General features: G+C 48.4%; 1 protein-coding gene across 1 annotated transcript in view; it reads right to left on the bottom strand.

Moving 5' to 3' along the window:
• TMEM132C (transmembrane protein 132C) overlaps positions 1-27,334 on the bottom strand; it is a 224,129-nt gene that overhangs the window by 182,850 nt on the left and 13,945 nt on the right. Inside the window, exons 2-3 of the mRNA XM_044244405.1 lie at positions 14,397-14,406; positions 12,233-13,121 (exon numbers count right to left, since the gene is read on the bottom strand). Of these exons, the coding sequence (XP_044100340.1) occupies positions 12,233-13,121; positions 14,397-14,406 (899 nt within the window). The remainder of the gene's footprint in view (positions 1-12,232; positions 13,122-14,396; positions 14,407-27,334) is intronic.

The following is a 27,334-nucleotide window of genomic DNA, read 5'->3' as shown; positions in this document are numbered from 1 at the left end:
TATATATATGAATTCCCTAGCTGAACTCTACATCTACTGAGCCAGAAACTTTAGACATAGAATCTTGTGATTGACATTTTATCAAAACCTGATGATGTACTAGTGCACAGTGGCTAACTGAACATAATTAAAAATTTTTAAAAAAATCAATAAAGGGCACTCTGGGTGACGTTCACGCCCCGTCTAGGTGGGGAACCACCGGTTTAAGCTACTCGTGTCTGAGAGCTGCTCACGGCTGCTGCAAGCTCCCAGCGGATGGATGCGCAGCTCAGGGGAGCATCTCCATTCCATGGGGGTTGAGGGCAAGTGGGGCCTGTCGCCCCAGGGGTTGACCAAGAATGGGGAAATAGTCTCTTGACCTCGTGAGAGACTCTGTAATCTCAGTGGTTGGTGAGAAGGAGGCTCCCTTGTTCCCTGACCTGGTAGCCAGGAGCTCAGCTCAGTGGAAACGGTCCCTTCCCACTGTCCATGTTACTGTAGCTGCCTTGTTGGACTCTCGTCTCCCCACCGTGCATTTCAGAATGGCGTAATTGGGGTTGTCAGCTGGATGCAATCTTCAGTCCTTCCATCTGAGAAATCCCAGCACTGATCTATCAGCTGGGAGAACCAGTCCTGTGCCCAAGAAGCCTGTTCTGGGAAGTGCTCATTAACAGCTAATGAAATGAGTGTAATTGAAGTGTGAGGCGCTTTCTGCCAACGTGACATCAAGGATGGGCTCTGTCTTTGAATATACATCTCTGATGTTATCAAAGCACCCACCTCCCCTTGCTCCCCCTTCCCCTCCTCCTGCCCCCTTCCTCCTCCCCCTCCCCTACCTCCTCCCTCTACTCCTCCTCCTTCTAAGGAAATTAAGATACACTTACTGTGACGTCTAAACTAACTAGATTAGGTCCTTGCTCTTTGGTAAACATGAAAATTGGCCTTGGTTCGGATGGCTTATTGCCGCATTAACTATTGCCAACATCTGGGAGGCGTGTTTCAAAGAAACAGAACCTCTTACATTGTCAGACAACATCATTAGGTTCCCAACAGATGGTTCTCACCACACGCTCGTGGGCACCTACCTTCATGATTCACTGAGAAACACAGCTGGCTTCTAAGCCTGAGAAAAGCAGAGTTGAAACCCATGATCGCAGCCATGTCCCGGGGTACCAACGTTTGTTTTCCTCAGGGTTTTTCAATGCCAGCATCCCTGGTTGGCGTTTTGGGTTGGAAGAGCCTTTGCTGGGGAGGGGCAGGTTGTCGTGTGCATTCTGGGATGCCTAGCATCATCACTGCCCTCTATGCACGAGATAGTGGAGGAAATGCTCTCCCAGCCTGGATAACCACGTATGTCTTGAGATGGTCCCACATGTCCCCAGGGAGGGGGATTAACCTGAGCCCTGAGTGAGGACCTCTGGTTTGGCCTGAATGAAAGCAGGGGGGGTCCCTCCTCCCAAAGGATGTGCGTGTCACCCTAGAGACTGAGCACACTTTGGGGTGCTTCTGGTGGCTCTCAACCAAGAGGAGCTGTGATGTAACATCAGGAAAAACACACGTGATAAGACAAGAATAAGAATGCAATAATAATAAGCCATATTTATTAGGTGCTTAACATGTGCCAAGCACAGGTTAAAATTCCATCCCGTCGGGGTGCCTGGGTGGCTCAGTGGGTTAAGCCTCTGCCTTCGGCTCAGGTCATGGTCTCAGGGTCCTGGGATCGAGCCCCACATCGGGCTCTCTGCTCAGCGGGGAGCCTGCTTCCTCCTCTCTCTCTGTCTGCCTCTCTGCGTACTTGTGATCTCTGTCTGTCAAATAAATAAATAAAATCTTAAAAAAAAAATTAAAAATTCCATCCCGTCAAAGCCTTGCAATACCCCTACCTATAGCTGCTATTATGCTTGTCCTCACAGAGGAACTGAGGAGGAGGAATCCGTCTGCATTGCCGAGGAGAGAACGGTGGATCTTGGACTTGAACTTGAGCCTGCGTCTCTAGAGCTTAGACCCCATCCCGGTGTCACTGATGGACATCTACTGTTCCTTCCTGCCCAGCAGGTAAACCTATTGTCTTGTAGCAGCCGTTCCTCCGTTTCCCCTTTGCCACACACTCTGCCTCTGCTCTCAGTCTACACGTCTTTAGCAAGATTAACTAAGCCCTTGTCACTTGAAGGGTAGCCGAATGAAGGAACCCATGTCATTTGCTGCTTTCTTCAGGAAATCATGTCCAAAGGGATCACAATACCAGAACAAAACGCCAGAGGATGCTAGCACTTTAGGGGAATGTGAGATACGGTCGTTATCTTCTCCTATGCATTGTCTTTGCAAGGGGCCCCGCCTGAGCAACAGCCGCCATCCGGGTCTGAGCGTGCTGGTCCTTCCAGCCCATGCTTCTGAGCTAAAGGGACAGAGGAAGAAAGCCCTAGGCAACACGAGATGGGCTAAAGTAGCAAGGTCAGGCCTTGGGAATAGAGGAAAAAGGGGGAGGGACAAGGGGACCCTAGCCATGGGGGACACGAGGTCACTGGGCTCACCTGCAGAAATGGCTGGTACCGGGCCTGCACAGCCTGCCTCTCTCCCCCTCCATCCCCTCCGACACCACGTCCTCCTCTTTGCCTTTGCAGGACCCCCTCCTTTCTAAATAAAAAAGTACATCACCCTTCTGAAAGTAGAATGGAGCCCAGCTGGCCATGGAGGACTCGTAAATACAAGAAAATAGACCAAACGTGTCTAGGAACGCAAGGAATGGGGGCTGACACGGCAACGAGGTTCAAAGAAGCTTCCAGACAAGGAAGGGTAAGGCAGTCGGAATGCTTTAGAAACAGGCAAGCCTAGTCTCCCTACCCGAGACTTTAATTCACCCAATAACTCTTGGGGTTGCAAGATGTGGATGGCCCACACTTCCCGTATTAAGGAACCCTGCGGTAACGCCATGACACCACGCAAAATGGCAGCCACACGACACTTCAGGTGGCTCCGTCTATAGAGCCTCTGACACTTGATTTCAGCTCAGGTCATGACCTCAGGATCCTGGGATTGAATCCTGCTTTGGGCTCAGTACAGAATCTGCTTGTCCCTCTCCCTCTGCCTCCCGCTCTCCCCTTCTCTCCCTCTCTAAAATAAATTTTAAAATCTTAAAAAAAAAAAACCACAAAAAACAAAAAACCCCGTATGGAGGCTTTTGGCTGGTTCTGTTGGTGGAGCGTGTGACTCTTGATCTCGGGGTCGTGAGTTCAAGCCCCAAGTTGGGTGTAGAGATTACTTAAAGATGAAAATCTTAAAAAATGCCCCAGTATTCTGGGACACTGGAGGATCCCACACTCTCACTGTAATTATTACTCACCCCAGCCTGTCTCTGCTCTCCGAGAATGCCCAGGTAGACGAGCCTGCCTTGTGCACAGACGGAGCTGTGATCCAGGAAGCTCAAAGAAAACGAAGATGCCTTTTATTTTATTTTTTTAAATTTTTATCTTATTTTGAAAACTAAGATGACTCTTAAGTCCGTTAAAGAATGCAGCATAAAGGAGGCAGGTCCCGGTCAGGAAGGTTCTGCTTCCTTTCTCTTTTCAGAGAGCTGGAGTCAATTTTATGTGTAAATGTTTTTCCCACAACAGTCGAATGTCTCACCAAAGCCGGGCTGCCTGGCAACGCAGACGTGTTGTGGGGAGCTGGGGAGGGGGCCCTGGGCAGGAAACATTATTTCTTCACTTCTTCCCAAGCAGAAAGAAAATTGTTCCTTTTCTCTGTTCCAGAAGAATACATTTAAAATGACAAGCTGAACAAAATGAAAACAAACCTTTCCTTTGGAGACATTCAATAGGGAGATGAATTTTAGGCAGAGTGTGGGAAAACGAGACTCCAGAATTGTCTGAATTACCTCCAAATTTGCAGTCAGTGCGAACCCGACTGTGTTTTGGGGTCTCGTCCTAATGATGGGTCCGGGACAGTCGGGTTATTCCTGCCCCGGGGGATGGATGCCTCGTTGGAAAGGAAGAGCCAAATCGTCCAGGGGCGAGCCAGGGATCTGGAAATTTGCCTTTCAGGCTTTTCCATACCCTTGGACACAAAGGGGATCAAAGACAGAAAAAAAAGCTCCCCCATATTCACCTGGCACAAAGGTGTGTTCTCCACGTGGTGAAGGCTCAGAGCCCCACTGGGAGTTCTGCTCTCCCACCAGCTGGAGGGGCCGAGGGGCACACGGCAGTTCAAGCTTCCCTGGATGACATGGGGTAAGGCCCCGAAATGCACGCCTGTCCTCTCCGGTATGGGTGGGAGTGTGGGCCTCCCCCACTGCATGTTCATGCATGACCTCAGAAGGTGGCCTCACTGGGAAACAGGGTCTTTGCGGAATAAATAGTCCCAGATCTCCGGATGGGATCATTGCAAGAAAGGCAAGGGGATCTGAGACATGGACACCGGGGGCCAGAGAGGGGACAGCGTATGAGGACAGAGGCAAGGCCAGAGCAATGCAGCCGGGAGCCGAGGCACCAGCTGAAGGAGGAAGAGGTGGGGAAGGATCCCTTAGTCCCTGCCCTTCAACCTGAGCCTCCAGAGGAAGCCCAGCCCAGCCAGCACCCCAACTCAGCTCTCATCCTCCAGATCCGTGAGACGCCACGATTCCGATGCTTTACACTGCCCCATTTGAGGTAGTTGGTTACAGAAGCCCGAGGGAAAAAATACACCCTGCTCCTTTGAGCCTTGACTTAGACCAGGAGGGGGACCTTAACCCTGGGGGCACCATCAGCTCCCCAGGCCTGCACGGTGATGCTGGATGGTGATTCTGTTGTCCCCCGGCGAAAATTCAGAGACTGCACCGAAAGCCCGTGTTTTTAGCGTCTCGCCAAAATCGGCAACTTGGGGGCCGGAGTCGTGGGTCCCTGGCTTCCTCCCTCAGTATCACGGTTTCAAGACTCACCCACGCCGTGGCCCGGATCACGACCTCAGTGCTTCCTGTGGCCCCACACTGTCCCAGGACACGGGGAGGTCGCGTTTTGTTTACTCGTTTGCCGGTCGACAGACACGGGGGTTGTTTCCACGTTTTGGTCACTGTGGACAGTGCTGCTGCGAACGTGTGTGTTTGTGCATTTGTGTATGTTTGGGGTACAACGAAGTGTGAGGCGGCTAGACCGTGCAGCTCCCCGGTCGGCTTCAGTCAGGACAGACGCCCACCCATGGGGGGACAGCACCGTGCCCTCGGCCCTGGGCTGCCAGGAACCGGGTTTACCTACAAAAGGTCCACGTTGCAGAATCCTTCCAGAGGAGGGGGCAGCCAGGCCACGATCCCCAGGGGCCCTCCCTCCTCATGCATTAAGCTTCTAGGAATGAGTCCACCCACGCATCGTGTCCTGCTTGGAAAAAGAACACCTCTCCCAGCACCCCCGCGTGCAAAGTCACTTTCGTTCATCGCTTTAAAAGCCTCTTCCCTGCTTCCGCCCTTTATCCTTTTCATTTATTTATTGGAAGATGCTGAGAACATGGAGAGGCTGTTAAGGGCACAGGACGTTGCGTGGATTGGGTTGGGGCAGGGGCGAGGGACGCCGGTTCTTCGCAAGAATGAGCACACATCCAGCAGTCCGACCGGGACAGGACGCATGAGTGAGGAGCCCCGTGACCGAGCGCTGTCCGTGCCCTGGCGGAGGGTCCCCGCTTTGCCCCCTTCTTCTGTGATCCTGCCCCTACAATCACGGGCTGTTCCAGTAGACAAAATAGTGTCCCTCCCCTGATCCCATCTCTTAGGATTTATGCCCCGAAGGCTGCATTATGGGTGCCAGCCACAAAACCTACCCAGGAAAGGGCAGAGCAGCCCTACAAACTGCTGCTCGATTGTCGGGTGTCCCCGAGGGAGCTCACAAGTCCCGGGAGAAGGAACCAAAACGGAGATGGGGAGGTTCCTGTGGGTGCTTCTGTGCGGGGCTGGCTGGCGCGGCAGGCAGCTGCCTCGGGGGACGGCTCGGTGGCCGGTCCTGGGCTGGTGAAACACAGCGGGACCACTCGAGGGCCACGGGAGTCCAGACACATGGGGAACCCCCTAGACCTTCAGCTAGATGGGTAAGTCTCCCATCACACACCACTCATGTTCTGCTCTCGCTGATGCCTCTCTGGGCACATGCACACAACCACAAAGTCCCTGGTCTTCCGAGAGACCCCGGGGAGCCCTCACCAGACCTCCAGAACACAGGTGTCCAAGAACTCTAAGATCATGACACTGAGCCGGGCGAGAACGTCTCCAGTGGTGACGGGGAACGGGAGGATTCATAAAGCTGCTAACCCAGATGAGACAAAGCAAGGACTAACTACGGGAGACGGAATGAATGGACGGAGGGATTACAATCCTGATGACCTCGTTTAAAAACACGGCTGGCTCTTCAATATTTTCTTTTTCCACTGAAAGGACCCCTTTCCTCCTCTCTTTTGAGACATTTATAACGTGCAGCCATTTGCTAAAGTCTATACCTGTAAATGCAGGTTGAAAACATGTCCCCCTTTTCTCCCAACGGGATCTCTCCAGAATTCAGAAACTCTGATGAAATATTCTCATTCTTCATAACAATAATTGTATTAGAATAAACTCAATGAGAATCTGTTCTCTTTGCAAGGGGACACCACTGGACAAGTCCATGGCCTGGCTTCTCAGCATGAAGTCACTTTAAAGGTCTGAGATTCCTTGCCATTAGACACTTTTTTTTAAAAAGATTGTATTTATTTATTTGACGGAGAGATCACAAGTAAGCAGAGAGGCAGGCAGAGAGAGAGGAAGGGAAGCAGGCTCCCTGCTGAGCAGAGAGACCAATGTGGGGCTCGATCCCAGGACCCTGAGATCATGACCTGAGCTGAAGGCAGAGGCTTTAACCCACTTTAACCCACCCAGGCGCCCCCATCAGATACTTTTAAAGAACAGAGGCTGACCTTAGCCCCTGACACCCCTTGGCTATGACTAGAATTTTACTGAAAAAATATCATATTAGTGAATAGACATAGCATCAGTATCCTTCCTACACGGACGTCAGTAATCCTATTCCATGAGACTAGACTGATTTTTTTTTTTTTTTTACAAACCAATGAGATTTACTGCGTCTGTGATAAAAATGAAATAACAAGAATTGTCTTTCAGATGGAAAACTAGGACGTGCCCATGATCAGACTTTCCCTGTGAATTGTCTCCAAGGCTTTGTGACCTCCGTGTAAACTTCAGGGAAATCGCACGCAGAACATGTCTGGACAACCTTCGTGCCCGCTGCTGGGTGGGAATGCCCACGACATCATCAAAGGGTCAAACTGCCAACCGGGGGGGGACCCTCCCCCCCATGGGGGACTGAAGGCGTCAACCTCATTCCACCGGGTGAAGACGCTTCCAACTCCAGTCTAGAGATTTAATCGACTGGCTGCTGAGAATCCACTCGGATCGTCCACCATTGCTTTCCTTACATTTCCAAAGAGATGTCTCTTATTCATCTCTTTGTGATGTGGCTAGCTCCCGTCAGACAGAGACCTGGTTTACTCCTGACTTACAGGATTGTCTCCTGAAATAAACCATTCTTGTGCACATTGGGCCCTAAATGATCTTGAGGAGAGATGGTTGCTGATACTTCGTGTTGTGGATTGACGTCAGCAGGTAAAACCTGAGTCTGATTATATACACTGGAGTCACTTCGTTGGTTAGATCTGGCTTTCTGGGAATCTACTTTTGGCCACTTATTGTCCTCAGGTCGTCTGACGGACCTCTGTGTCCTCTCAAGGGTTTTAAATGCCCCTTAATGGTCACTCATGCCTCAAATGACGTCCATCGGGATCCGACACCTTGGGGAATTCAGTGATCCAACCACTCGTGTGTCCGCGCAAGGGAACCTGGGAGTCCTCAGCCCGGATGCATTATCAGGGGTAGTGATGGGAACGCCGTATAAGCTGCTCACACTCTCAGTTCGCTAGGGGACAGACCCAAAGCAGAGAGGATGTCAAAATCACACACAAACCACAGAGCCCAGCCTTGAAAATTCCTTGTGTTGACAAATCCAGTTTCGTCATGCACGCAAAGCTTAATTCAGCTTGTTTGGCAAGACAAGCGAGGCCAACTTGACCTGAGTCGTTGCTTGCTTATCCCTCAGAAAATCATGAGCAAGACTTAAATTGTTCTCCTGAGATGATAGGAGGTCACCCCTAACCCTTTGCCTTTCATTGAAGAAAATTCTCATATTGTAAACAATGTCCGGGAAGAATAGTCAGTCCCTGCCTCCAGGCTCTGGGACCTGCCTGTTTCCTAACACATATGCAAGGACCTCCCCCGCCCCCCACAGAACCCTCAATTCTGAGCCTCATTCCAGGCTTTGCTTCCAGGGTTCCCGGCATGCAAACTTGGCCTTTTGGTGTGTTCACAATAAACTTCAGTGATTCATTGGTTTTACTACTGTTTTGTTTTTTTTTTTTCCCCCTGAACTTTGGACATTGCCAAGTCAGCCCATTCTCGGGTGCGGAGGACCCTGAGCCACCCACTTTGCCTTGTAGACATCAATTCCAGTTACTCAGTGATGAGGTCAAGATGCAGGGGCCTCCCCAGCTCCCTCCCCTAGTGGCCTGCGAGGTCAGGACCGGCGGAGCTAAAGTGAACATCGGTCCCAAACAGAAGAAGTCATGCAAACTCCGTCTAACGCAGAGCTTTGAAGAAGCAGGGGTCTGGGGCAAGTGCCATCCCCCGCACCCCAAAGCCTTCGTGACGTCCAGGCACGTGAGGGTGGTAATGTGATTTTCTGATTGTCGGTATATTCTGGAAGCCCTTGGAATAGAGAGTCATGCCTCTGCTTGCCCTAAGAATCTTGAGGTTTATTTCAAGAAGCCTCCGTTGGGCATGAAGGGAAACATCCAGGAAAAGGAACGTCTGTGATCCAGTTTTGATAGCACGAAATCCAGAAATATTTGCTGGGTCTTTGCTCCACACCAAGGGGCTTACACCCATGAGTGGACTCACTTCGACGTGTCCACGAAACGCATCTGGTTATGCGTTTTTCATCTATGTTGGCGATCACTATTTCTTATTTTCTCCCATCGTTTTCCGAAATCGCTATGACTACGGGAAACAAGGCGTCAACTTTCCCCACTTTGACGCCTTTGAATTAAATACACGAAGTCGTGAGCCAAAAACCAAAAGCTGCTTCCTTGGGCCCGTGGAAGACAGCATCATTCGTGAAAATGATCTTATAAAGGAGGCCTAGACCAGGCTCCCAAATGGGCTACCGGCCCTATAAAAATCCCTAAAAAGTCCTGGCGGTCTCCAAATATAGCCTTGTCATCAAAGCCACTGTGCAAGGTGACAAAGGAGAATGCCTCTGCATCTCACAGGAGAGGTCTTTGAAGGTCTCCTGCAAGCCCCCCGAATTTCTTGGTAGAAAGGTCCCCACGACGGGCGAGATGGGATTCCCTGCCGTCCACCCCACGGCCACGGCTGGAGGCCACTGCAGGCACTCAGGTCCCGTAGGCGCGCGCCCTCACATAGAATTCACTGTCTGCCTGCATCTGTGTCCTTCCTCTTACTGCGTATTTTATCCTCGAAACAATTCATTGAAAAGCGAACGTTATGTTTAACTAAGTTACCATTAACTATGTTCTCTGGAAGGGATGGCAGCGGCTCCCTTCTGCCTCCCGTCGTCACCCCACGTCCCCTCCGCCTCTCCCCCAGGACTCGGGTCTGTGGTTGGAACGATCGGGAAGGCAGAAACAGGGCTGCTGCCGCTCACGGCCCTGCGCAACACCGACCCCGGAACCAGGCCTGCACCGCCCTCTGTGCTCCAAAGTCCTTGTCACTATAAAACAAAACAAAACAGTTTTGCTCTTTAAACAAAATCACGGTGAGGCGGGGATCACTATGGCATTGAGAACAGACCTGGTGGGTATGGTTTTATGCAAGGCACGGAGTCCTTTTACTGTTAAAACAGAAGTCAGCGCTTAGGGAAGTAGTGATGGATGTTTAAATACAACCCCTCCTTGTGATATTCAATGTTCACAGACACACTTTTATGGGCCAGGTGCTGTCAGAAGCAACTTACAAATAAATAGTGGCCCTTGGGGGCTTCCCACCCCTTCAGCAGGAGGAGCCATGAGGCCATCTGATGTGGGGACAAGGGGACAGAGGTATGTGGAGGTCGGCTGAGCTGCCCACAGTCCCAGAGCCAAGGAAGTACAGGAGCCAGGCGCAGAGCGGAGCCAGCCGGTGCGGGAGCTGGTCCTCACCACCGTTCCTGTCCGAGATGATGGCGAATACAGAAAACAGCCCCACCTGTCCAACGAAGCAGATCGGGGGGTTCCCCCAGCAGCTGAAGGCCATACCTCCTGGGACCCAGGCACCCGGTGACTCACTCAAACCCGCCCCTGGTGGACCACGGAGCCTGCGTTTCCGAAAGCGAAGTCAAGGCTCAGTCCAAGTCCGAAGGAGAGAATGATGACCCGGGAAGCGTGACGTGTGGCGGTGGTGCCCTCCCGGTCTTCTGCATCTACTTTCCAAAGTCAGGGCTGTGTATATTTATCGTACAATGAAATGGTCGGGAGCTGAGCGTGCCAAGGGACCCAGGGAAACCAACAACTCAAACCTTGTGGATCAGCGTCCTTCCCAGCCAAGGCAGGAGGAAGCAAAACCCGGACCCTCCGATCTGTACAATTGCTCTCCTGGCCCCGTTATAGGTTGACGCTTTGCACCAAGCCACCGGCGCCCTGACGGGGAGGGCCATCCCTCCTCTCACAGTCAGCCGGTGCCTGGCTGGCCATTGAGGCTGAGAGCGCAGATGTCACGGGAGTCCCCGCAGGGCAAACTTGGAATCCTGCGAATGATGGAGGATTTTATGACATCAGGAACCATGAAGACGTAGAAGTCCTCGATCCACGGGTGAGGGAGGATCGGGTCCAAGGAGTCCACTTAAAAGTTGAAAGAGTGCATGGGGCGCCTGGGTGGCTCAGAGGGTTAAAGCCTCTGCCTTCGGCTCACGTCATGATCCCAGGGTCCTGGGATCGAGCTCCGCATCGGGCTCTCTCCTTGTGGGGGAGCCTGCTTCCTCCTCTCTCTCTCTTGCCTACTTGTGATCTCTCTCTGTCAAATAAATAAATAAAATCTTAAAAAAAAAAAAAGTTGAAAGAGTGCATGACAAGGACAGCGAACGGACGCGCGTTCTAAAATCTGAAGGATGAAGAGACGCCTTGAGAAGCACTGAAACCTTGGAGTGCGTTTTGTGAAACAAACACAGACCCTTTAAAGATGACCGTTCCTGACCCTATACAATGGAACTTAAAAAGAAATACACGATAGAATGCTATCATTCTATTTTGCAGATATTTTCTCAAGCAACTCACTCAACGCATGATTAAATGTTTGTTTTAAGAAAGAAAACAAGGCAGAGCTGTAATCATGACCCCAGTCCTTCTGCACTAGAATGGGGGAGGGGCGCGTGATTTTTATCATCTTTATCTTTTAAACAAGTTCCAAATATTTTCTCCTTATTATGAAATTCTGGTCTGCATTTTAAGAGGATTCTCCATACATGGCTTTTCTCCAGTGTTAATAACCCTTGGAAACCAGACGCTCCCGGACCGACCTCAGAAGCGTCTCACGACGACGGAGCAGCCCTATTAGAACTTGCGAAGTCTCCTGAGTCAGCAACCGTGATGACAGGTGGGTTATTCTGTCATTTCAATTTACTTTCTGTTCTTTCTCTTTTTAGGAGAAGGAATTCCACGTGATGTTTTTCCATTGGACACACTCCTTTAATCACAGCTATGCCATGCTCAGGAATGGATGTTCCCCCAGCCCTGACTTGGTAACACTCAACCTTGCCAACTTTTTTCATTAAAGGGCGCCTCCTTGCCTTTTTTCACATACGCACCTGAGGTAAAAATACCATAAATGTCATAAACCCTATGTCTCTTCTTGGGGTCTGTGAAAACAGACTCTCAATCATGCAACAAGTACCCCTGTATCTACAGAAGAATTCAAAGCTAGAGAGAAATTGTACCCCTTTCCAAGTTCAAGGACAACTCAAGGTCAAAGAAAGTGTGAGAACGATTCGTTTACCCTTACTTCTTTTGGATGCGGTTTCTGACCCCCTTCCCCCGTCCCCTAACCCACAATGTGAGAGGCACCACTGAGTGCCTGTGGGCAGCTGCAGAATTGGGCTTCACTGTGAAGCTGGAGGGTCCCCCGAAGGTAGCGAGACCCCAGACGTCCGACCCCACCGCACACAAGGCATGCGCAGGACTGCCCGGGGCCAGCCCAGGCACCTACCTCAGGATGAAGAGGTCCACGGTGGAATTGCTGGCCACAGTGACGTAGGCAGTGACCACGTCTCCTTGTTTGACTGGCCGAGAGGGCAACCAGATGACCACGTTGCTGTCCAGACGCAGCTCGCTGAGCTGGGCCGTGTCCTGGGCCCGGTAGAGGCTCACAGCACCGATCCTCTGCAGGTGGGGCACAGCCTCGTCCAGCCCATCCTTCCCCGGCCGGATGGCGTTGCCCTTCCGGACGTCGCCGCCGGCGCAGTCCCCACGTGCGTCCCCCGGCTGCACGGAGTAGTAGAGCTCCACGGGGCTCCCCTCGGGCAGCCCAGGCGCCTTCTTCCTCCCGGCCACCACGCTGGGGGGCCCGAACCAGGCGGCCAGCAGCTCCAGCTCGGCCACGCACAGTCCCAGGGCCCCCTGCAGCCGGCAGCCGGCCCGCACCTCCCGGGTCTCGCGGAAGGCGAACAGGCGCAGGCACGGCAGCCTCTCGCCGGGGCTCAGGGCCGCCCAGTCCCGGCCCAGCAGGTGGAACAGCACCTGCACCTTGGGCCGGCTCAGGTACACCTTGTCCCGCAGGATGTGCGCCTTCAGCTTCCAGTTGAGACCGAACTTACTGGTTGGACCTAGAAAGTTCGAAGTAACCATCAGCTCCAGAGGCACGACTTTCTGCACGGAGAAGGGCCCGTAGCTGGTGTTGAGGACCGGGGGCCTCTTGGCCTTGTAGGTGAAGAAGGACTCAACCCTGGTGTGCAGGCTGGAGTTGTGCATGACGTCCTGGTGGGCCTCCTTCAGGAAGAAGGAGGTCTCGGCTCCGAGGATGCGGTAGCTCACGGGCAGGAAGGGCGGCAGAGAAGAGAACCGCGGCACGTTGTCTGTGACCCCCCGGCCCTCGATCACTGCAGGGGGCAGAGAAAGAAAAGGAAAGGACAAAGACGGGGTTATTGCTGGACTCCTTGGGCAGCAGGTCCATAAGCAATTTAGAAATGAGGAGGAACATTTCAAAGCCCACATGGCCAGAATGTCTATGGTCTCCTGGGATCAGCCAGTAAAGGACCATATGCTAGTTATACACTTGTATTAGGTTGAAGCCAAGAAAATGTAGATTTTCGTATGTTCAGAATGATTCAACAGTGATGATTTCATAATGCCACCGAGCAGAAAGCTGGCAAGATACCCACGAGTGTGGATTTGGGATGTTTATTAATAATTTGCATGAGTTTAAAGCATTTTGATGGCATGGATACATGGAGAGGAAAACAGACCAATGGAATGGATGAGTCTGTAAACAAACTCACATGTGCCTGGAAACGTAGCATGTGATAAAGACACCTCCCAAGTCATGAGTCAGAGAGATAGTTTCTCATAAATGCTACTAGGACAAAGGGCTAGCCACTTGAAACAAAAGATACAACTTTTTTTTAAAAAAAGATACAATTAGATCCATACCTCACACCATACACAAGAATAAAGGTCAAGTGAATCAGAGATCTACACATAAGGAAATAAAATTTTTCCAGTACTAAAAGAAGGTAAGGGATGAACTCCTTCAGGAGCTGGGTGCAGGGAAACCTTTCTAATGATGACTCAAAACCCAAAGGCAATTTTTAAAAAGTGATAAACTTGCCTATGTAAAAATTTTTTAAAAGTCTGCATAACAACAAATTCATTAAGTCAAAAGGAAACACGGTGCCCTGGGATATCCTACAAACTGCTCGCGTACGCCACATGAACCAGCCTGGGCATGGGCTCTATTTGGTGCACAGTATTTTAGAAGACCGCTAAGAATGGGAACCATCTTGAACAACTGGGAAGTATCTGAGTTTCCAGCTTCTCTTTACACATCCGAGGACCTGGCAACCTCTAGGCGTCATGTCCACCTGGCAGTAAGGGGAGAAGTCACTCGGCAGGCCACGGGCAGGCCACAGGGCTCGATTCTGTTACCTGCTTGTATCAGTGCAGGTACATCTGAGTTGCAAAACCCCGACTGGAATCCACAGCCTGGGAGCCGTCCTTGCCCTGGAGGCTGGAACTCAGTGCTCAGACAGGCGAGAGCATCACCCCTGCCTTCCTGCCCTCCTCTGTCCAACGCAGACGTGGACAGCTGTATGACCAGCAGGCTCCTTGCCGCTCGAAGGTTCCCTTAGCTTCCTCTTACACTGTGGGAGGCTCACTGAGGACTTGCTACACGCACAGGGCAAAGAGGTTCAAGTGCCCAATGGCTGACTTTGTAAAGCCCCCCAGAGCCCACAGCCATGCCCTTGTCTTTGAAAACCAGCCCAGAAATGCAAGTGGGCCCCCATTCATATAGCTGCCTCTCCTCCAGCAGCTCCACCCTCCCCCGCTGGCCTTCAGCCCATCTAGCATCTGGGGAGGCCTGTGTGTCTCTCCTCTGGAAGCTCCCCTAATCCTCCTCCCAGCAGGGACACTGGCTAGCAGATCAAAGCTGCCTTCCCTGGTGCTGCGGCCAAACGGGCTTGGGTTGTCAAGATGGCTTTTCAAAGAAACAGCACCCTCCCTTGTTCTCTGCCAGAGGCTTTGTTCTGAGGCCCCCAGGAGCAAGGGTGATCCCCCTCTCTCTCTGAGGGATGTTTTTGCATGTCCATTTTAACCCTCTCCTTCCAGAACCAGGTGAAATCACCCTCTACATCCTCTGCCAAAGCAGAACATCCGAGAAAGATCACTGGCTCCACGTCCATCTAAGCAACTTAGAAGATTTTGTAAAAACCAAACTAAATAGCCACATCAGATGTTTCGTTCCTGTGTTCTTGTCCCTCTCCAAAAAAAGCTCTTACACCTTGAAGTGTGGCTATTTAGAGACTGGTTTGTTTGGGGATGGGGTCCTGAAGGAGCAGGGAAGGATACACTCCATCATGGGAAGCACGGCCAACAAGCCTTTTCTCCGTTCTTCACTCTCCCTGTGTGCACAGATTCAGTTTTGCTACTACTTTTGGGTCCCCCCCCCAAAAAAAAGCCTAAAATATGAATCTCTTATGTTTTAGTAAATGCTGAGCTTGTTTTCTATAAAATAAAGCTGGAGTGGGCTTGCTTTCCTGCTGTCTCCTTTCTCAGGATTCTCCCTTATTTAAGTAGGTCACTCCTTCTCCTTCTCACAGAGGAAAAAGTGCCTCGGTCTTACTTTCCTGCTGAACCCAGTTCTGAGTTGTTCAGTTCATGAGAGATTTAATGTTAGGAAGAAGAGACAGACAAGGTGAAGAAAGGTTCTAGACAAGGGTCTAGAATGGTGGTTAAGGGCATGAAGCTTGTTCACGGAGGCATTGAGGGTTGACCTACTCAGCCATCGTTGGATCTTGACCAAGTTCTTACCTCCTGGGAGTTTCAGTTTCCATGGATGGATGGATGGATGGACGGACGGATGGACAGAGGGGTGGACAGATAGATGGAAGGATGGATGGGTGGATGGGTAGATGCATGAATGGACACATGGGTGAATGGGTGGATGAAGAGATGGATGGGTGGATGGATGGATGGATGGATGGACAGAAGGGTGGATGGATGGAAGGATGGATGGATGGATGGATGGACAGAAGGGTGGATGGATGGATGGGTGGATGGATGGGTGGATGGGTGCAAAGTAAATAGATAAATAGCTAGATAGAATCAGATATATGGGATATAATAGAAGTTGTATAGAGCAATTAAAAATAGCCCCAATTCTCCTTCTGTATCTACACCTTTTGCATGTGGCTCTGTGGTCTTCCGTTCAAGAGGAAGAGTCTATTGGCCTCCTTGAATCTATGCTGGTTGTGTGATTCATTTTGGCCAATGAATATGGCAGAGAGAATTTTAAGGGCAGCGAAAACACTATACGATACCGCAACCGTGGACATGTGTCATTATACATTTGTCCAAACCCACAGAACCTACAACACCAAGAGTGACCTGTAACGTAGACCACAGACTTTGGATACGCGGGAACTCTCTGCGCCTTCCTCTCAATTTTGCTGTGAATCTAAAACTGCTCTAAGAACACGGTCTCCAAAAAATGAGAAGCTACTGAGCACACGCATTCCCATGATAGCAAAGAACATCTCGCTCCACGCACAAGGCTTCCAACTGAAGACAGTGTCTCCCCAACACCAGGCATTCAGACGCTATTCTCATGACATCAGCCAGATGTTTATGCATTGATAATCAATCAATGATTTTTTTTATCAATAATTAATACTTTATTACATACTTGATCCAACACCAGTGAATTAATGAATACATGTGTTTATAGAATTACAGCGTAAATAAAAACACAGGATCCCATGACCCCAATTGGTTGCCAGCCTATGGCTCTGTGCCAGACATTTGCCATTTCTTTGTTAAATGGGGGTGGGGGGCACATTCCTGTGTGTGAGGACCTCAAGATACAGTGACACCAAAATGAGACTCCCTCCTTGATGGCATTAGAATAATTCAAAGAGAATTGAGAAGGGAATTGCTTTCTCATTTGTGAGACTCGGGTGGCTTCATGCCACGTCCAGGCAGCCCCATGAGAATGGCTCCCTCAGGACCTGGCCCACTGCCGCCCTTCCAGGCTGTGAGTCTGTCCATCACCTCAACTCAACTTCGTCCCTTGATCCAGGGGATGACGTTAGCAGAGGAGATTGCCAGCCGTGCCTGCATTTCTTTCTCTCCTGACACTTTGTCTGCTGATTGCTAGGGAATGATCTCCTGGCTGCTGGGACCAAATATGCCCCCTCGAATCCTCGTGGATCTGCTCACACTGTCTCTGCAGAAGATAGGATTATTTGGTCGTTTTTATTGATCTGAAACAACAAACCTGTGAAAGTGCGATGCCGGTTTCCTAAGGCCACGGGAGAGGGAACGGGGGCACCGGGGACAGCTGGACCTTTTTATCTAGGTTCCCCATTGACGGCACGTTCATTCGCCATCTGCCCTCCTGTTTATCCATTTTCTTTATCTGTGTCGCCTGTCAGTGCTGGGGAAATTGTGTCCTCCGTCACTTGCTCACTGGAGAACTCTACAGCAGGGCTGCCGCCGGAAATTGAGTTTTTGAGATTCTGAGATAGTGAACCTAGGAGAACTTGGTGTCACTTAGCACCCAGACATACTAACGCTGGGGGAAGTGACCCTTTGGGCCCGTGGGACGAGTCACCTCCATCACGATGCTCACTTGTGGATGTGGTGACGGGGATGGGTTCTTAGGAGCTGGTTCTCTCTGGGCTGGTGGTGGAGCTTGGCCAGACTGCAGAGAGGACCCCTCTAGGAGAAGGTTGGGGCCTCCGCTTACGAGGAGCAGGGAGGCGGTCTGCGAGCGGGGGAGGGGGCTGGACTTTGCTCTGAAGGGAGGAAGCACTGGACGCCCACAAGGGGCTTGGTAAAAATCCAAGCTCCTGCTTTCCTCTTCAACTGGAGAATGTAAAAACCAACATGTGCCTTTCAAAGACAATCAGAGGGGAGGGGTTCACACCGTATTTGGTTCTACAGCACGCGTTTGATTTTAAAGCATTGCCTGAGAGATTTAAAAAAAAAAAAAGTGCACATATCCGCTCATTTTACAAACAGGAAACCAAACACCTAGGAAAGTTAGTGCATTTGAGCTCTACAAAAAAGAAAAAAAAATCACTGGAATCACCCAAATGCGTAAGTGGTATTGTTTTAAGCTATGCAAAGGGTAGATGCCTGGTAATGTAAGGAAACCTTTCTGGTTCTCACAAGTGGGGTTTGGGGAGCTCCTGGCATCCAGAGACCAGATCCCAGGGATGCCAACAGGACACGTCCCTACCACAAAGTCTGTCCAGTCCTAACTGTCACTAGAGCCGAGGCTGAGGAAGCCTGGTCCAACCTGATTCCCGGGCGAGGTGTTCATAAGTGCATCCAGGGTACAGACGAGACAGAGGAAAGATTCTGGCCAAACCCTCTTCCAAGCAGGGAGGGGAAAGGTATCCTTGTGGGTTAAGGGCCTTCCTGATGTCACACGAAATCCAAGGAATCCCTCCCTGCTCTACCATGTACTAAAGATTTCATTGCTATTGGTTTTTTTGTTGTTGTTGTTGTTTGGGTTTTTTTTTTTTTTTTTTTTTTTTTGGCAAATACCTTAAACTTCTGAGCTTCAACATCCTCATTTCTTTCTTTCTCTCTCTCTCTTTTTTTTTTTTTTAAGATTTTATTTATTTATTTGACAGAGAGAGAGAGTGAGAGAGGGAACATAAGCAGGGGGAATGGGAGAGGGAGAAGCAGGCCCCCACAGAGCAAGAGCCCAAAGTGGGACTTGATCCCAGGACCTGGGGAATGAGACCTGAGCCGGAGGCGGACGCTTCACTGACCACGCCCCACAAGCGCCCTCCGCATCCTCAGAGCACCACGAAGTCCCAGAAGGCAATATGCAAGGTACCCCGGAGAGAACCGGCCGAGCACCGGGAAGGGTGCTGCTGCTCGGAATTCGTACCTTCTGAGCATGGCTCCTCTCACTGTTGTTTCAGTCATGCTGGAAAGGTAGAGTAGCACGTTTTCAAGGCCAGAGAGACGTGGAGAGGAACGGGCACCTTCTGTGCGAGGAAAGAGTCTGGCACCAAGAGTGGCAGGCGGGCCGTTCCACGAGCCCAGGGGCCACGGGGCCACGGACACCTGCCACTGACCCACCCAGTGTCAGATCCCGCCCCCCCACCCCACCATCGTAGGCAGAGTCTGCCTGCCCCCATTCACCTCAAGGAAAACCCTGATGGGATTTTCTTCCAAGTCACTGCTGCTTCCCTGAAACCCAAACCGCCCCGAGTGTTCTGAGATTTCTTTTCCCCTCTCCTGGTGGGTGATTTATTAACATTCTCCAGACACACGCTGTCTCTTTCTGCTAAATATGGCGCATTGTTTCTTTTTTCTTGAAACAAAAGGCACCTTGATAAATGGATTATTTGATTTCAATGCCTCTTCTGAACAACGCCTGAATATCCTTTACTGAAATTACACAGCGTGGTTTGCAATTCTGGAACAGAGAAGCTGTCCTCTAAAAGAGCCAGTACTTATCTCCCCCTCTGGTCCCCTGCCGGGAAACCCCCCCCTTTCCTCCGGAGAACTCCATCATCAGCCTGAGTGTGGCCCCATTGCTACCCCAGCCCCAGGAGAGCAAAAGACTTATGCCTTTCAAAGACAAATTCAGTAAAGGACCTGGAAGCTGGGACTCCATCAGCATGAGAATAGTGCCTGGAGTATGCACACGCCTGGAAATATTTACGAGGGAGAGCCATAGATTTAAAATGCAATGTTTTACCTGCACTGCTTGTATACTTCCTGAAGTCAAGTTTGGCAAGTACCCTGGGGTCCCTGTGGCTGCTGCTGGTATCCCTACCCCCACCCCCCACCCCCTGCCGTGTACCACTCCTCTCTGCCCTGGGTATGACTTGGACCCCGAATCCACAGGGTGCTCCGGGGCTCCAGCCAGCCTTCCCCTATGGCTTACCCTAAGGGAGGGGCTCCCCTGTGAGCTGGTGTATTGGTTCCCCATTGCTGCTGGAGTAAATGACACAAACTTCACAGTTTAAAATGATGAGAGATAATTTTTTATAGTTCTACCAGTCAAAAGTCGAGGTGAAAGTGTGGGCAAGGCTATGTTCCTTACAGCAAGTTCAGGAGAGAGTGTTTTTCCTTGTCTGTTCCACTTTTGAGAGGCATGGGCAGTCTTTGGCTCCTCCCTCCTCAAAGCCCAAAGCTTCAGGTCCCCTTCCTCTGATGGGGACTCCTGTTATTAAATCCCAACTCAAACCACCTCACACCAGACAGAATGGCTAAAATTAACAAGTCAGGAAATGACAGATGCTGGTGAGGATGCGGAGAAAGGGGAGCCTCCTACACTGTTGGTGGGAATGCAAGCTGGTGCAGCCACTCTGGAAAACAGTATGGAGGTTCCTCAGAAAGTTGAAAATAGAGCTACCCTACGACCCAGCAATCATACTACTGGGTATTTATCCCTAAAGATACAAATGTAGCAGCAATGTCCACAATAGCCAAACTATGGAAAGAACCTAGATGTTCCTCAACAGATGAATGGATAAAGAAGATATGGGATATCTATACCATGGAATACTACGTAGCCATCAAAGATGAAATCTTGCCATTTGAGACGATGTGGATGGAACTGATGAGGGAGTAGGAGGCTGGCTGAGGACAGAGCAGAAGCTGCCACCTTGCACCCCCTCTTCACCCGCTCCCCTCCATATGTGTAGCATTCCTCAGACACCCCTGACTGCCATAAAACGATAAATAGTTAACTTGTAGGGATCGCAATCCTGCAGAACAGGAATCTCCCTTGCTCTACAGATGTCCTAGAGACCTAAACAGGGAGGTTACCTTATCAATAGTACAAATTTCCAGAGGCAAGTAACTCTCAGTTCCTCAAGCCCTAATGTCTCCCTGCCCACCATAAACTGGAGGAGGCGGAGGTAGAAGGGAATGTAAATGACAGCAGGATCATAACACCCCACCAAGAATCTCCCAACTATCTTGATGTTAATGCCTGACCTAAGGACGACATTGATCAAGCCATAAGGGCAAGGACTCCCCCCGGCACCTTGTAGGCCCTCCTTAACCTGTGAAAATTCTGTTGAAACCTCCCATCCCTTCCCCTCACCTTCCCCCAACCGCAAGGTATATAACCTGCCTACCCTCACAACCTGGGGCAGCAGCAGCTCTTCCTGCCCATGGGTCCTGTCCCCGTGCTTTAATAAGCCACCATTTTGCACCAAAGATGTCTCAAGAATTCTTTCTTGGTCACTGGCTCCAGACCTCAGCCCACCGAACCTCACCTAGGTTCTAGAACTTCATCAGAACTAGAGGGTATTATGCTAATGAAAATAAGTCAATTAAAGAAAGACAATTATCCTATGATCTCACTGATATGAGGAATTTGAGAAACAAGACAGAGGATCATAAGGGAAGAGAGGAAAAAATAAAACAAGATGAAATCAGAGAGGGAGACAAACTATAAGAGACTCTTAATCATAGGAAACAAAGTGAGGGTTGCTGGAGGGGAGAGGGTGGGGGGGAGGAAGAGGTAATGGGGTGATGGGCATTAAGGAGGTCATGTGAAATCATGGGTGCTAGGTATTATGTAAGACTGATGAATCACTGACCTCTACCTCTGAAACCAGGAATACATTATATTTTAATTAATTGAATTTAAATTTAAAACATTTAATTAAGAAATAAAATAAAGAAATTTTTAAAAAAGAAAAATAAATAAATCCCATCTCAAATCCTCAAATTAATCACACTCGGGAAGTCCTTTTGGTCATATAAGGTCACATATTAGTAGGTTCTAGAAGTGGGGGCTCTTCAGCCCAGCACACATGGTATTTGGGGGACCTTGGAGGCATTTCTGGTTATCACAAGGGTTGGAGGGAGGATCCCCACGGGCATGTAGAGAGCGGGGTCCAGCTGTGTGAGACTTCCTACAGGGCAGGAGACAATCCCATAAGATGCACAAGTGTCCAGACTGGTGTGACATCTGGGGTCCCACTGGATACTCACAAGGGTGGGAAAACTCCCCTGCGTACCCAAGCCAATAAGCTATCTCCAACAGCTACAAAAACAGAGAGCAAGGGGCAGGAATTTTGTATATGAGTTACAACTACTGGGGCAAAATTGTACTTTGATTTGATAGAACTTTAGTGAAGAAGGGCTTCTCCTTTTGGAAAATGTCATCAGCCATGCCCAGTCAATTTGTGAATGCAAGGGGTCCCAAATTTGTCCACAGCAGTGAGGATGCGTGGCTGACCCATGCATGGGACTCCATACACAGGGCTGGTACCTGGCTCCCAACATCTGGTCTTCCCGGACATGTTTAAGATACAATTTTATTACAGATTACTCTGCTCATGTTTTTCCTGTTTAGAACAGGGCACTATGTAGATTTGTTTTTACATGTATGCATAAATAGGCTGTAAGTTTCCAAATCTAGGGGTACCTGGGTGCCTCAGTCAGTTGAGCTTCCAACTCTTGAGTTTGGCTCAGGTCATGATCACAGGGTCTTGGAATCAATCGAGCTCTGCACCAGGCTCTGTGTTCAGCGGGGAATCTGCATAGGGTTCTCTTTTTCCCTCTCCCTCCGCCCCTCCCCACCATACACTCTCTCTAATAAATAATAAATCAATCTTTTAAAAAAAGTTTACAAATTTAATTTTATGCTGTATACAGGGAAGGGTTGAGACCACTGGTCTAATCCAGGGGTTGGCAAAAATTCTTTGAAAGGGCCTTTGAGTAAATACTTTGGGTTTTGCAGACTGAGAGGCAAAATCAATATTACACGGGTACTTACAAAGCCATTGACAAATGCGAAAACTATTCTTGGATGTGGGCCCTACAAAAACAGGTGAGGGGCCAAATAAAGCCCCTGATGTCATGTTTGCCATAAATCCCTCATTTAAGCCAAATGGGTAATTCCAAACCTGTTTCCAGCAACGAGTTCAGTTATGCACCTGTCTACACCAGTGGTTCGCAAATAAGGGGCACTTTTGCCAAGAGGGGAGGAGGGTGGTGGTGGCATTCGACAATGTCTGGGGACATTTTTGTTTGCCGTCTTTGGTGGGGGAGATGTTAGTGCCATCTCATGGGTGGAGGCCAGAGATATCGCTCAACATCTCCATGGGCAGTATCATCCCACGACACAGATTCATCTGGCCCCAAAGGTCAAGAGTGTTGATGTTGGGGACCCATGTCCTGGACCAATGGGGACCAATGAGCTATGAAGAGGGGTTTGCTGGGGCTTCTGGGAAAGAAATGCCCTCCCTCCTAAGAAAACCAGGAAAGCAAATTCTTTTCTCTCCAAAGGCAAATGAGGGAACAGGTCACCCCATTAATGCTGTCATCCATCCCTGAACTATGGGTGAGATCCCCAGAAATGGCCAGCGATAGCGGGCACAGTAGAGGACTGTGGGAGTGGGTCTTTACGACAAAGAGGGAGTCTTGCACGAACACATTGTCCATCTTGCTTCCCCGCCACACTCCCCATTAGGATGACCCATGAATATCCCCTGTGCCTCATTGTTTTCTTTCAGCAAAAGCTTCTAAAATGGTACCATTTGGCTTTGTCCAAATGGAACTTACTGGCTTTGGGCATCATCTAAGGAAGAGATGAGCATGCTTTTTCCATCAAGTTCTAGATAGTAATATTTTGGGCTTTATGGGCCAAGTGGTCTCTGCAACCCCTCAGCCCTGCTGTTCTATTGTGAAGGCAACCACAGACCAGGGTAAACACGTAACTGTGTCCCTGTGCCAATAAAACTTTATTGACAGACACTGAAATGGACATTTCATAGAATTCTCCCATATTAGAAACATTGTTTAAAAAATCTTTCTCAATCTCAAATACACAACCTAACCCTACACCTAAAGGAGTTGGAGAAAGAACAAGAAAGAAAGCCTAAACCCAGCAGGAGAAGAGAAATAATAAAGTTCAGAGCAGAAATCAATGAAATAGAAATAAAAAAAAAAAGATAGAACAAATCAACGAAACTAGGAGCTAGTTCTTTTAGGAATTAATAAGATTGATAACCCCCTGGTCAGACTTATCAAAAAGAAACAAGAAAGGACCCAAATAAATAAAATCATGAATGAAAAAGGAGAGATCACAGCCAACACCAAAGAAATACAAACAATTATAAGAACATACTATGAGCAACTCTATGTCAACAAATTTGACAAACTGGAAGAAATGGATGCATTCCTAAAGACATAAAAACTGCCAAAACTGAACCAGGAAGAAATAGAAAACCTGAACAGACCCATAACCAGTAAGGAGATTGAGACAGTCATCAAAAATCTCCAAACAAACAAAAGCCCAGGGCCAGACGGCTTCTCAGGGGAATGCTACCAAACATTTAAAGAAGAATTAATTCCTATTCTCCTAAAACTGTTCCAAAAAATAGAAATGGAAGGAAAACTTCCAAACTCATTTTATGAGGCCAGCATCACCTTGATCCCAAAACCAGACAAGGATCCCATCAAAAAAGGGAATTACAGACCGATATCCTTGATGAACACAGATGCGAAAATTCTCACCAAAATACTAGCCAATAGGATCCAACAGTACATTAACAGTATTATTCACCATCACCAAGTGGGATTTATTCCAGGGCTGCAAGGTTGGTTCAACATCTGCAAATCAATCAATGTGATACAACACATTAATAAAAGAAAGAACAAGAACCATATGATACTCTCAATAGATGCTGAAAAAGCATTTGATAAAGTACAGCATCCCTTCCTGATCAAAACTCTTCAAAGTATAGGGATAGAGGGCACATACCTCGATATTATCAAAGCCATCTATGAAAAACCCACTGCAAATATCATTCTCAATGGAGTAAAAACTGAAAGCTTTTCCTCTAAGGTCAGGAACACGGCAGGGATGTCCATTATCACCACTGCTATTCAACATAGTACTAGAAGTCCTAGCCTCAGCGATCAGACAACAAAAAGAAATTAAAGGCATCCAAATCAGCAAAGAAGAAGTCAAGCTATCACTCTTTGCAGATGATATGATACTATATATGGAAAACCCCAAAGACTCCACTCCAAAACTGCTAGAACTTGTACAGGAATTTAGTAAAGTGTCAGGATATAAAATTAATGCACAGAAATCAGTTGCATTTCTTTACACCAACAACAAGACAGAAGAAAGAGAAATTAAGGAGTCAATCCCATTTACAGTTGCACCCCAAACTATAAGATACCTAGGAATAAACCTAACCAAAGAGACTAAGAATCTATACTCAGAAAATTATAAAGTACTCATGAAAGAAATTGAGGAAGACCCAATGAAATGGAAAAATGTTCCATGCTCCTGGATTGGAAGAATAAATATTGTGAAAATGTCTGTGCTACCTAAAACAATCTACACATTTAATGCAATCCCTATCAAAATTCCACCCATTTTTTTCAAAGAAATGGAACTAATAATCCTACGATTTATATGGAACCAGAAAAGACCTCGAATAGCCAAAGGAATATTGAAAAAGAAAGCCAAAGTTGGTGGCATCACAATTCTGGATTTCAAGCTCTATTACAAAGCTGTGATCATGAAGACAGTATGGTACTGGCACAAAAACAGACACGTAGATCAATGGAACAGAACAGAGAGCCCAGAAATAGACCCTCAACTCTATGGTCAACTAATCCTTGACAAGGCAGGAATGAATGTCCAATGGAAAAAGACAGCCTCCTCAATAAATGGTGTTGGGAAAATTGGACAGCCACATGCAAAAAAATGAAATTGGACCATTTCCTTACACCACACATGAAAATAGACTCAAAATGGATGAAGGACCTCAATGTGAGAAAGAAATTCATCAAAATCCTTGAGGAGAACACAGGCAGCAACCTCTTCAACCTCAGCCGCAGCAACATCTTCCTAGGAACATCGCCAAAGGCAAGGGAAGCAATGGCAAAAATGAACTATTGGGATTTCATCAAGATCAAGCTTTTGCACAGCAAAGGAAAGAGTTAATAAAACCAAAAGACAACTGACAGAATGGGAGAAGATATTTGCAAGTGACATATCAGATAAAGAGCTGGTGTCCAAAATCTATAAAGAACTTATCGAACTCAACACCCAAAGGACAAATAGTCCAATCAAGAAATGGGCAGAAGACATGAACAGACATTTTGTCAAAGAAGACATCCAGATGGCCAACAGACACATGAAAAAGTGCTCCACATCACTCGGCATCAGGGAAATACAAATCAAAACCACAATGAGATACCACCTCACACCAGTCAGAATGGCTAAAATCAACAAGTCAGGAAATGACAGATGCTGGCGAGGATGCAGAGAAAGGGGAACCTACTACACTGTTGGTGGGAATGCAAGCGGGTGCAGCCACTCTGGAAAACAGCATGGAGGTTCCTCAAAAAGTTGAAAATAGAGCTACCCTATGACCCAGCAATCGCACTACTGGGTATTTACCCTGAAGATACAAACGTAGTGATCCGAAGGGGCACGTGCACCTGAATGTTTATAGCAGCAATGTCCACAATAGCCAAACTATGGAAAGAACCTAGATGTCCATCAACAGATGAATGGATAAAGAAGATGTGGTATACATACACAATGGAATACTACACAGCCATCAAAAGAAATGAAATATTGCCATTTGCGACGACGTGGATGGAACTAGAGGGTATTATGCTGAGCGAAATAAGTCAATTGGAGAAAGACAACTATCATATGATCTCCCTGATATGAGGAAGTGGAGATGCAACGTGGGGGATTTTGGGGGCAGGAAAAGAATAAATGAAACAAGATAAGATTGGGAGGGAGACAAACCATAAGTGACTCTTAATCTCACAAAACAAACTGAGGTAGCTGGGGGAGGGGTTATGGACATTGGGGGTGTGTGCTATGGTGAGTGCTGTGAAGTGCGTAAACCTGGCGATTCACAGACCTGTATCCCTGGGGATAAAAATATATGTTTATTAAAAAAAAAAAAAAGAAAAAAAGGAAAAGAAAAAAGCTTTCTCGACCATTTACAAATGTAAATGCATCCTCCCTTGGTGGGCTATCCAAAAACAGGCAGGAGGGCCTGGATTTGGCCTGACCTCCGACATGGATAAAGTCATCTTAAGAGTTGTGTTTCCTGCAGGTGACGGCTTTCTTGGTGTTTTCTCCAGGGCCCTTTGCCATGTCAATTCTACACCAGGTTTAGCTCATTGATCCGAAATGTAAACACGGCGTTTACTACGCCTCCAAAACAGCTTGGAAATTGAAGCAAAAACAAAACAAAAAAAATTGATCAAACATCAGAAAGGATTTAGAGTTGCATAATATAAGCCTTTATAGCAGAATTTAAATCGCTGCATTTGCCGCTCGTATAGCTTCTGGTTTCAGGATATTTAGCTGTGTCTATTCAAAGAGAGAGGATCTATTTATTGCAGATGGTGGTATTATTTATGATGGAACCTTACATTAATCCTGAGAGTTCCAATTATCTCAATTCATGTCAATAAAAGGGAACAGCATTCCCGTTCTTTAGAAGGTCTTTTTCCTCAAAAAGAAAGAGCTTATTTTTAATAAAGCCCACATATTTTCTTTTGCACTAATTACAGATAATTAAAAAAAAAACAAAACCTCTTCTCTATCCCATTTTCC

Source organism: Neovison vison, chromosome 3 (assembly GCF_020171115.1).
Source record: "Neovison vison isolate M4711 chromosome 3, ASM_NN_V1, whole genome shotgun sequence".
NCBI classification, from domain to species: domain Eukaryota; kingdom Metazoa; phylum Chordata; class Mammalia; order Carnivora; family Mustelidae; genus Neogale; species Neogale vison.
The sequence above is the reverse complement of the archived record's forward strand: the minus strand, read 5'-3'. Positions and strand labels throughout refer to the sequence as shown.